Raw genomic sequence first — 12,032 nt, forward strand, 5'->3', positions numbered from 1 at the left:
CAGTCGGGATGTGTATGGGAGGCAACTGATCTATCTATCTCTTTCTCCTTGCCCCCACTTCCCCTCTCTCTAAAATCAGTAAAATATATCCTTGGGTGAGGATTACAAAAAAGAAAAGGAGAATAGCAAGCTGGTGGACAGTTAGGAGTCTGAAGCTAAGGGATCTCCAACGGCCCATCAGAGATCCTTGTACATGTTCTGCTCCTGCTTCTGCTGCACTTGCTTAAGGCAGTCAGCACCTGGGGTTCCTGAGGTGTCTTTACTTATGCGGCTGGGTTTCTGAGGCTGATGGCTGCCTTTGTTGTTGTATGCATAATAACTGCCCACATAATCACTCTGTTATATCAGTTAAGGGACTCTTAGTGTAAAGGGGAAAAAAGGGGGAAGGAACGACCTTTGAGGAGGTCCAAATTTCTAGTTATCCCAAATCTTATAGTATTCTAACATGCCGACTATGAAATTATGACAGGAATTTACTAGCTAATAAACTTGATATAATATATTACCATGAGCTAATTTCATAGGAACAGTGGTGGTTTTTCCAAGAGCTGAAGAAGTCTGCCGTAATTACCTAATCCACTATATTCCTTACCTAGATTTACCAATATAATCGTGCAGTATAATTGCTACCTAATCAGAGTTAGGTGCCCACATCATTGATTGCCTTGTTTTGCCTCCTTAGGGTTTGAACGCAGTCTTTGACATCTTGGTGATAGGCAAATTAAATGTTCTGGAAATTGTCCAGAAGGTACTACACAAGGACAAGTCATTAGAGGTATGTACTTTTTGTCTCCAACCCTGACATGGAAAATGTCAAGTACCAGCTGATTTAAAATGCCATTTTCAAAGTTCTTCCTGTGAGCCTGAATTCTAAAATAGCCAGCCTTTTAAAACACAGTGTCAGCACAGTTCAGGTAGAATTGCTGCACAATTGTACCTGGCTGGGCCACACTTCTGTTTGAAAATCTGTGACATCAGGGGCTTTGTGGTGTCTTTGCAGTACATTGGCGTGCTCAGAAATGGGGGTCTCCTCTTCAGAATGACCCTCCTGGCCGTGGGGGGAGCCGGGGTGCTCTACGTGCGCTGGAAAATCATGGGCACCGGCCCGCCACCCTTCACCGAGGTGGACAACCCCGCGTCCTTTGCCGACAGCGTGGTGGTCAGGGTGAGTTCTGAGTGTGTCCACCCAGTTCCCTGGTCCTTCACCCCTCCTCCGCCTCTCACTCCCAGCACACCCACAAAATCCCTAATAAATGGAACCCCTTCGTGTTTGTTTGCCGTCACGAAGGACATTCCAGGATGAAACCAGGCTTTGATCAGGGGACTGAGCAGGCGGAAGCCCCCTGTATTTCCACTCTCATCAAAATTGAGTGGTTCCTTCTAACGTCAGGTTTCTGGCCGGCCTCGTTAGTGTCTCCTAACCCCGAGAGTTTTGTTATAAAGGAACTTGGCATGGCGGGGTTAAGATGAAATACAGCAGTATCAGTGGTATCTTTAAAAGTCCAATGGTGTCAAGACTCTCTTTATTGCACAGGTTGGCTTTATCCGAAGGCAAGGGTGTCAGTGCTGAGCAGTGCTTTCATAGAGACCGGAATCAAGAGAAACAGCATAGAATCCTGTGCTTATGTTGTTAGGCACATAGGTGACCCCTGGGCCTCAGATTTCCTGGGTCACAGACTTCGGGCCTCACTACATAAATGGGACATAGACTGATCAGAAATGGAAGAACTGTGTAGCAGAGTCTGGCAGCTACGCTGCATTTTTCTCTCAAAATCTCAATGCATTTAATACATTGCAAATTAGTGCCCTCACCCGTTGTCAAAAGTGGCAGCATTTTATTTTCTGTAACTGCTCTCCTGGAAGAGAAGCCTATGAACGCCTCAGAAGAGAAGTTAGGGTACATAGGTATATTTTCAAGTTTAGTATTAAGTAAATGTTTGTTTTCCTTTTGACTGACAGGCCATAAACTATAATTACTACTATTCCTTGAATGCCTGGCTGCTGCTGTGCCCCTGGTGGCTGTGTTTTGATTGGTCCATGGGCTGCATCCCCCTCATTAAGTCCGCCGGGGACTGGAGGGTAATTGCACTGGCAGCACTCTGGTTCTGCCTAATTGGCCTGATCTGCCAGGCCCTGTGCTCTGCGGACAGTCACAGGAGAAGGTAAGAGACAGCGCCGGGTTTTAACTTCCACCCTGCGTTAAGTCAGAAGCATTTTTGCTAAACCCATCACCGATCATTTTAACGATTTTGTGGAAGTCGTGTCTGAGGACATGTATTTCCAATGCATATTTATGACGAGGAGGAGTTCACCCATTCGGAATCCATTGCTGGCTCCAACTGGTGGCGAGTGAACTCGGAGGAGGGGGTATGGATGACTGCCTGATCTCCCCCTCCTCCCCTCCTCCCCTCCCCCTGCAGGACGAAGCATTTTGAGGTCCTTTTCTTGGTAGGTGGTAAAGAGTAATTTATGGTCAGAACAGAGAGTGTAATTGATGTGCGTTGTGCCCGTTATTTACAGTTCTCCTTCAGAAAACCCTGTGGATGCCATAGTGACTCTTTCTGTTGTTGTTTGGTACAAAATAAACTGCTGCCCCAAAGAGACTCTTCCGTTCTCACACAAGAAAAGGGTGGGGAGGGGAAGGTTATTGAGAATAAAATTGGAGGAAAATCACATGTGTTTCGTGAGAAGGAAAACTATTTAAAATGATTTCCTTTACATATAAGTATGTATGGATTTAGATTAGTAATTTCTCAGAATAAGTTAAGGTTCAAGTTTACCTGTGTTTTAAATTGGTTCGTAATTCTAAAGGTCGACAAACTTTTGCCCCAGTTCACTTGTACATGTGCAATTAGGTTTTATTTTTAACATACGGTAGGCACAGGGTCCAGGAGGAAGGAGCCAGCAAATTTGACCCAGTTTTCCAATTCATCCTCTTGTATCATATGGAGCATTAGAAATGATAGCCTAGGCCCAGCCTTCTTCTACTTGACTGAAGTTTGTGGGGTTGTAACCCCCAAAATGATATTAGTTTATTTCAGATTTTATAAAGTCTAAACTAATTAATTAGTGTCATACCTGTTAAGTTTGTAGGGGGATTTTTTTTCCTATATAAACTACATGGTTTGAGGTGTGTTAAGAGTAGATGAATGAATAAGGCCTCACAAATATTGTCATTCTAACCTCATTGTTATGAATCATGTGACTTGTAAGTTTTGGCCTTGTGCTTGATGCTAAGTGCCTCTGTAAGACTTTTACATCTTTTAATATTGCCAGGCTGAACCCTCTCTACTGATGACAGCGTTTTGCTGCTGCAAACGCCTTTTTCTCAATGGATGGCATGAAAAAAAAGCCTTTACTATTATTTTAATGTCGAGTAGCACGTTTTCCTGAGATAGCTACAAATAGCCATCTCCGAACCTCACTTTCCAGGATCCTCACGCTGGGCCTGGGGTTCCTCGTCATCCCGTTTCTCCCCGCAAGTAACCTGTTCTTCCGCGTGGGGTTCGTGGTGGCCGAGAGGGTCCTCTACCTGCCCAGTGCTGGGTACTGCATGCTGCTGACGCTCGGGTGCGGAGCTCTCGGTAAACACACACGGAGAAAGGTACTTACTGGCCAGGAGGGTGCCTTTCGTAACCAGATGGTTGGATGGTGGGACGGACTTTCCTCATGACATTTACCATGTCTCTCTATTCTTAAGAAACTAATCGCTGCCCTCGTCCTGGGAATTCTATTCATAAACACGCTGAGGTGCATAATTCGCAGCGGCGAGTGGCGGAGTGAAGAACAGCTCTTTAGAAGTGCCCTGTCTGTGTGCCCTCTCAATGCTAAGGTGTGTTGGCTGCCCTGTGTCTTCAGAAAGACGTTACTAGGAAATGTTTTCAATTCGACAACTGGATAAGAAGAATGTTTGCCTTCATACACAATCTAGCATAATTCTGGGTTTCTCTTTCTTTTTTTTTTCTTTTAATAAAATGCATTAAAATTCTCCTGAGCCAAAATAATTCAAAAGAAGTTATTAAAACAAGCAATGTCTGCCCTGGCCAGTATCACTTGGTTGGGCTTCATCCCGTGCACCGAAAGGTTGCTGGTTTTTATTCCCAGTCAGGGCACATGTCTAGGAGTCTTGCAGGTTCAATCTCCAGTAGGGGGAATGCATGACACAGTCGATAGATGTTTTGATCTCACATCGATGTTTTTTTCTCTCTCTCTCCCTTTTCCTTTCCTCTCTCTCTCAAAAAAAAATCAATAAAAATATATTAAAAAAAGACAGTGTCAGTGAAGCAAGGGATTACTTAAAGGAAGTTTTACTCGTCTTCCAGTTGGTCACATCTCCCTTTGAAGTGGTGGCAGGGAGCTAACACCACACATCCAATCTGCGCTGGAGGAGGCCCACAGTTGAAACATGCTGAGCACACTTTTCAGAATACATGCTCTGGCCTCAGCATCCACCACCCTCCAAGCCATCATTTGAAGATGATAGTACCTACAAACGGACAGTCATTTGATTCAGGGAGTTTAGGTGATGCTATGTGGTAGCACTAGTACACATTTGCGTCACCTGCTCGTGACTCCTTTGTCAGGTTGGGGAAAATAAATGTGTAGACTTTAAAACTGGCAATGTTTTTGTAGAAGCGTCTGGAAGGAATTTTTTCTCTTGAATTCTTCATGAATCCAAGCTCTTTGCTTCACCGACTCTGCCTTCTTGGATGAAATTTTGAACTTTTAGTGCCCTTAGAAAAGGGGGCCAATAATGCCTGTCTCCTGGGTTTGTAGCGAGGCCTTCCTGGAACCTGGCATCTGACGTGGCCTCACAGGGTAGTGAGAACCTAGCAGGTGCTCAAGAAATGCTGGCTTTCTTAGGCTCATCTTAGTTTTGGTCGTCACATTCACTGACAAGAAGGGAATGTTACTTGCTCAAAGTGGGACGCCAAGGGGTTAGGTTAGATTCCTAACCTAATCCATTAGAAGGATTTCTGTTCATGGAGATCATTATTATTACTAAATAAGGGTTCATTCTGCCTTGGGTCATCAGAATTGGATGCTCCAAATGAATCCTCAGGAGGTAGAAACAAAGAGCTCTCTTGTTTTTACATTCTCTAAGAAAAAGCGGTGATTTCAGGTAAAATTATATGAACAAGTCTAATGAAAAGTTGACATCGTGACCTCGAAGCGAAGAATAGTATAAAAGATACTGACTCCTTGTTTGTCTTAATCTTGGATTAAAAAAACCTTGTTCATGTTTTATAGTCAAGAGACTTAGGTAAAAAAGTGAATTACTTCAAACTTGGCGTTAATTTGATTTGTTGGCTTCCCCATTACTAAAAACAAATTGCCTGTGATTTAATTTTGTGCATGTTAATAGATTTGCTTTATTTTTACTTTGGCATTTGAATAGCAGAAATTATGCCTTCTATTTATACACTAGTAGTTCTTCCCTATAAGGAACTCAAATCTCTTTGTAGTGGCTCTATCATTAATCTCCATTATATTCCCTCTAAGGTTTTTAGAGAGAGGATATTTTTTATTATTATTATTATTATTATTATTATTATTACAAATGGTGGAAAGTGAGGCATAGGAAAAGGAAACTGGTGTTATCTAGCTTCATGATCTGGGTGGCTAGATGGAGATCTGAAATGATACAGTGCCCACGTTACTCTAGTAAGTGGGAGAGGGGAGAGATGGGACGTGTGATTTGGAGCCTATCTATGTGTCCTAGTGACATGACTTCATACGTTGTAGGCCAGAAAACACAGGGTGTGCACACATGGGCACACACACAGTTATTACACGTCTTCTTCAAAATGGACCCGGAGGTGATAGTCCTTTCTAAGAACTTTTTTTAGTGATGCCATTCAGTCCGAGCCAAAGAGGGATTATATTTTACTTGCCACTATAAGGTCAAATGTTATAAAATTGTCTTTACTTTGTTTAGGGGGGTAAAAAAAGCTAGGTTGATTTCAGGGCAGAGATCCCACTAGGAAGACACTGGTTTCGTTCAACTCCATTACAGGAGATACAGTTTTTGCACTGGTATCCACTTTATGTTCGTTGAATATTAAGTCAGCAGTTGACACCTGGCTCTAGACCCAGATTTACAAACAGGCTCATCTTTCTCAAAAGATAGCAATATGTAGGCAGTGCCTGGTCTGCATTTGAATGACCCACAGTGCCTTGCATATGGTACGCACTCAATATTAGTGACTGAATTGAGCCAAATGGAAATGAAATTCCTTGAGCTTACTATGGTGAAATGCCAAGTATCTAATTATGTTGACAGTCATTTTTAGTTTTTAAGGCTTTAAAGTGTGTGTCGCTTTGTATCAACTCTGGGATACACTTCTAAACTCTTTCAATTATGAAAGGATCACATACCACAATGAGGGATTTCCTCAAGGAGTGGCCCAGGATAGATTATAGGACTTTTAGGTCCTTAAAAGATTTTAAATTTAACATCAACCTTTGGCAGAATGTTGGACACGAACTGGTTTTGTTGCTGGTGTTAAAACTGCCTTCCGTTACTGTGGCCTTCACCTCCTTTAAATTTACGTGTCCTTGGGTTACAGATGGCTTTATCTGCGGCTTCTGTGCTGGTTCATTGCTTCAGCGCAGGAATCACAAAGGCTGGAGGGAAAGCTCAAGACTAAATAGGATTTTTCAATCTCTTACCTTCCCTGGAAACAGAAATCGTTCATTCTTTAGACACTCTTTTAAGTAAACGGTGTCGGGGTTATTTTGTTTTATCTTTTTATAGTGTGTTATCTAGGCAGCTGTTTTCTGTTCCAACACTTCCCTTCACATAACCCAGCGGCTGAGGCTGGCCTCTGGGCGAACCTGTGTGCCAGTTCTTCCTCCTGGACGGCGTGACTTGCAGAGCGCTGTCAGGTTTTTAAGTGGTGACACTGAAATGACTGCAGCCCGAATGCCCAGAGCGCCCCTCCCTCATCTTCCCTGTCTGGCCTTGCAGGTGTCTAGCAGAGGGTGTCTGGCAGAACACTGTTTATGCTGCAGAGGGCACTTGAACTCTTTGTTTGAGCTTTTTACTGAGAAAACAGAATCTCCCGGTAACAAAGGAAAGCAGCGGGAGCGCGGGCGGGAGAGGAGGGAGTGTGCCTCAGAGCCTCTTTGTATTCTGGGGACCACAGGCGCCTCCCTCCCAGGTTGGAGGCTCCGGATGTGGTTCTTTTGTGTGTGGGACCAGAGGTGGATAACACGTCTTGGCTGGGGTTGGGAGAGGCACACAATCAAATCATTTAGAGCATACTTTTCAACAAGCGACCATGGCATTCACTGGCCTCCAAGCTATGATTTGAAGATGATTATACCAACGGATGGGCAGTAGTTTGGACCAGGAAGTTTAAATTATGCAGTGTGCTGTGCAGTAGTGCATATTTCTATCACCCGTGGTATCCCTGCTTGTGATTTCTCTTGTTAGATGAGGTAAAAAGAGATGAATGGACTTTAACATTGACAGTTAAAAAACAGATCTCTGTTCCATATGTGCTTAAAGATGGTGCACCGCTCCCCGCCCTTTCAGAAATAATCAGTAGTTATGAAAATGAGCTCTAACTGTAGGTTAGGATTGCTGAGGCAGGATGTGCTCCTATTTTCAGAAGGGGTTTAGAAGTATTTGAATGTGAGCTACTTGAATGTGTTTAAACCATTATTGTATTTCATGGTATATCAGTCTGCCATAACAAAATACCACAGGTTAAGTGGCTTAAACAACAGAAATGTATTTTTTCTCATTCTCTGGAAGTTGCAAGTCCCAAGATCAAGGTATCAGCAGGTTGATTTCTCCCAAGGCCTCTCTCTTGGGCTTGCAGACAGCCACCTCCTGGCTGTGCCCTCCCAGGGCCTGTCCTCTGTGTGCACGCACCACTGGTGTCTCTCTGTGTGTCCAAGTTTTCCCTTCTTGTAAGGACACCAGTCAGGTTGGGTTAGGCCCACCCGCAGAACCTCATTTTAACTCAGTGACTTTTTTAAAAGATCTGATCCCCAAATACAGTCACCTGGGGTTTAGGGCTTCAACATAGGACTTTGGAGGGAGAAGTGGGACACAATTCAGCCCTTAACACACACAAATAAACATTATTTTACTTTAAGAAAAGTAACAGATGGTATGAATGAGTGGGTCTAGAAATGGCTCATCTTTATCGAGCACCCTAATAAATGAGTGTGCTAGAGTAAGAACAAACACAGGCTCTGGATCCTGGATTCAAATCCAGCCCAGAACCTCGACGCAGTCCCTCAACCTGGAAGGGAAGGTGATAGCAGCTGCCTGTCCGGGATGCTGTGAAGAGGAGAGACTGTATGTGTGTGATGCCAACCCCTGCCCCTGCCTCACGGCCTCCTTCAGCACCTGCCCCCTGCTGGTGTTTCTGTTACTGTTATTAGTCATACTTAGTGCCCCTAATGGAATAAATTCCTTTAGATAGCATCATCTCCTCTGAGATTTCTGTTGGCCCTCAATGTTGTAAGCCTCCAAAAGGAGCTTTTGATGATCAATAATCGTCCTCATGACTCTGTGCACTTCTGCTGCCTTGGTCTGAGTTCGGGTTTCCACTCCTTTCTTTGTAATGTATTCTGAGCCCCTGTGCTCTTAAGAAAATGCCACAAGTTAACCACCCTGGTGCCCTCACATTAAGATGCCTCAGAATTTCCGGTAGGTTTGCAGCTGCGAGTCCTGTTTCTTTTAGTCTACTTTACAACCAATCACTAAAAATTCTCTTGTATAAAAAAAATTTGAAGTTAAATTCTTATAACATAAAATCAACCATTTTAGTTCTTCAGAAATTAAAAATAGAAATTACCATATGATCCAGCAAGTCCACTTCTGGGGAAATATGTAAAGATGGCTAGATAGATGTACAGGGTTGGTCAAAAATAGGTTTATATGGAAAATAATACAATAATTAATAATAATACAAGAATAAACTGTGTTTCATGTACTCACAACTGCAAACCTACTTTTGCCTCATCATATGTATACACACATAGTATGTGTATATATACAGCATATACATATATTCATACACATAGATGTATTATATACATACTAGAGGCCCGATGCATGAAATTCATGCAAGGGGCTGGGCGCTCTCAGCCCCGGCTGCCTCGCAGCCCCACCCACTGGTCATTCCGGAAGGTTGTTCCACTGTCCAACCTAATTAGCATATTAGCTCTTTATTAAATAGGATAGCATATCCAAAAATATTGAGAGCAGGACCTCATAGCATTAGTTAACAATAGCTAAAAGATGAAAGCAACCTAAGTGAAGTGTCCACCAAAAGATGAATGTGGTGTATATATACAATGGTGGTGCATATATACAATGGAATGTTTATTCAGCCTTAAAAGGGAAGGGCATTCTGACAGATGCTACAACATAGGTGGACTTTGAGGACATTCTGTTCAGTGAAATAAGCCAGTCACAAGAAGACAAATACTATTTGATACCACTTATATGAGGTACTGAGAGAAGTCAAATTCATAAAAATAGGAAGTAGAATTTTGGTCGTACTAATGGAGCATGGGTATGTGATGAGTGGGAGTCGAGGGTTTGTTTAGCAGTCAAACCAGCCCAGTTTCCTAATTTTTCAGTTTTCTCCAGTGAGTTCTTTAGTTAAATATCATTATGTAGTGGTATCATCTGCTTGTTATCTCCCTTTCTTCTACTCTTTTCTTATAAGATGGGGCAAGCCCCTGGCCAAGCCTGTAGGGTTTTAGCTAAAGTTCTGGTGTGGGGAGGTGGGGGGGGGAGGGGTTGTTTTAGTTTTAAATACCATTACCTTTTGCTGCCATTTAGAAGATATGATAGTTATCCCTATTCTGAAGAAAGAAGTCTATCAGCTAATGACCAAGTTTTTATCTCTATTTTCAGGTTCACTACAATGTTGGCAAAAACCTGGCTGATAATGGCAATCAAACAGCTGCCATCAGATATTATAGGGAAGCTGTGAGGTACTGCAGGCATCCTGTCTCATTTATATATATGTACTAGAGGCATGGTGCACGAAATCCGTGCACCGGGGGGTGGGAGGGAATCCCTCAGCCCGGTCTGCACCCTCTCACAATCTGGGACCCCTTTGGGGATGTCCAACTGCCGGTTTAGGCCCAATCCCACAGGGGATCTCGTCGCCCCTAACCACGTCTGACTGCCTACCTGATCACCCCTAACTGCCTCTGCCTCGGCCCCCACTGCGGCAGCTTCATATGTCTGGTCTAATTAATATATTACGCTTTTATTATTATAGATTGTTTTAACTTTTTAGAGTTAAAACTCTGTCCCCTTGCCCTAGCCAGTTTTGCTCAGTGGATAGAGTGTCAGCCTGTGGACTGATGGGTCCCAAGTTCGATTCTAGTCAAGGACACATGCCCGGGTTGCGGGCTCGATCCCCAGTGAGGGCTGTATAGGAGGCAGCCAATCAATGATTCTCTCTCATCATTGATGTTTCTCTCTCTCTTCCTCTCCCTTCCTCTCTAAAATCAATACAAATATATTATCTTTTTAAAAAAACACCTGTCCCCTTAAAGACACCAACTTTAAGATACCCTTGCCAATTCCTGAGAGCTTAGTGAAGACAACTGAACATTAACAGATGGCTTGTTTTCTCTCTCCACTTTCAGATTAAATCCCAAGTATGTTCATGCCATGAATAATCTTGGGAATATTTTAAAGGAAAGGAATGAGCTACAGGAAGCGGAGGAGCTGCTGTCTTTGGCTGTACAAATACAGTAAGCATTGTTCTTAGAATTCTGCTAGTGGCAAAGAAATGAGCGCCTGCCTTTTGGGGCCTGAGCCTTTCTTGTCCTTGTTTTCCTTTTCAAACTGCTCTTCCAGGCCAGACTTTGCTGCGGCGTGGATGAACTTAGGCATCGTGCAGAACAGCCTGAAGCGATTCGAAGCTGCCGAGCACAGCTATCGGACAGCGATCAGACACAGAAGGAAGTACCCCGACTGTTACTACAACCTCGGGCGTTTGGTAAGTGGCCTGTGACTGCAGGAGAAAAGTTTGTTTTTTTCTTTATTTGTAATAAAATGAGGATACTAATATCCCCCTACTAGCATTCTCCATAAAGTTCTTTCACTTAGTTTTATCTCATTTGAAGGCAGCTATTTGATTTTCTTATATTTAACTTCTAAAGCTCTAATTAGAGAGCAGTCCAACGTGGATTAGCCAAGCTTAAGAGAGCACAGAGGCAATAGGTCAAACCAAAGAATAAATTAGAATTTTTAAAGTCCCTTGTGCCTTGCACTCCTAGGGATAAGGTAACTTCCTGATAAACATTAGTTTCTCTGTTTTGAAATCACAAATAAATACTGAGATTTAAAAAAACATAAACCTATAATGTGATTTCTTTGATTTTTTATTTTTATTGAATTTATTGGGGTAATATTGATTAATAAAATTATTTAAGTTTCAGGTGTACAATTCTATGATACATCATCTATATATTATATTGTGTGTTCACCACCCCAAATCAAGTCTCCTTCCATCCCATTTATGCCCCCCTTACCCTCTTATATCTACTCCACAGCCCCCTCGCCCCCTCACCCTCTGGCAATCACCATATTGTTGTCTATGTCTGTGGGATTTTTTTTCTTTACTTAATCCCTTCACCTTTTTCACCAAGCCACCTAACCCCCTTCCCCTCTGACAGCTATCAGTCTGTTCTCAGTATCTATGAAACTGTTTCTATTTTGTTAGTTTATTTTGTTCATTGGATTCCACATATAAGTGAAATCATGATATTTGTCTTTCTCGGACTGGCTTATTTCACTTAGTGTAATGATCTCCAAGTCCATCCATGCTGCCACAAAAGGTAAGAGTTCCTTCTTTTTTTTTTTTTTCTTTTTTTTTATGGCAGAGTGGTATACCATTGTGTACATGTGCCACAGCATTTTTATCCATTTATTTACAGGGGCACTTACACTGCTTCCAAATCTTGGCTATTGTAAATAATGTTGCAATGAACCCTTATCCTATCTAATAATAGACAAACATGGTAATTAACCGTACCTCCAG

The 12,032-nt window shown here is 42.7% G+C and overlaps 1 protein-coding gene across 2 annotated transcripts in view; it reads left to right on the forward strand.

Moving 5' to 3' along the window:
* TMTC4 (transmembrane and tetratricopeptide repeat containing 4) overlaps nucleotides 1-12,032 on the forward strand; it is a 55,670-nt gene that overhangs the window by 27,129 nt on the left and 16,509 nt on the right. For both annotated transcript variants that reach the window (XM_006761964.2, XM_015562784.1), the window contains exons 6-13: nucleotides 683-775; nucleotides 1,001-1,165; nucleotides 1,960-2,162; nucleotides 3,433-3,604; nucleotides 3,701-3,832; nucleotides 9,887-9,966; nucleotides 10,633-10,740; nucleotides 10,847-10,988. In XM_006761964.2, the coding sequence (XP_006762027.1) occupies nucleotides 683-775; nucleotides 1,001-1,165; nucleotides 1,960-2,162; nucleotides 3,433-3,604; nucleotides 3,701-3,832; nucleotides 9,887-9,966; nucleotides 10,633-10,740; nucleotides 10,847-10,988 (1,095 nt within the window). The remainder of the gene's footprint in view (nucleotides 1-682; nucleotides 776-1,000; nucleotides 1,166-1,959; nucleotides 2,163-3,432; nucleotides 3,605-3,700; nucleotides 3,833-9,886; nucleotides 9,967-10,632; nucleotides 10,741-10,846; nucleotides 10,989-12,032) is intronic.

This window comes from Myotis davidii, unplaced genomic scaffold (assembly GCF_000327345.1).
Source record: "Myotis davidii unplaced genomic scaffold, ASM32734v1 scaffold637, whole genome shotgun sequence".
Lineage (NCBI taxonomy): Eukaryota > Metazoa > Chordata > Mammalia > Chiroptera > Vespertilionidae > Myotis > Myotis davidii.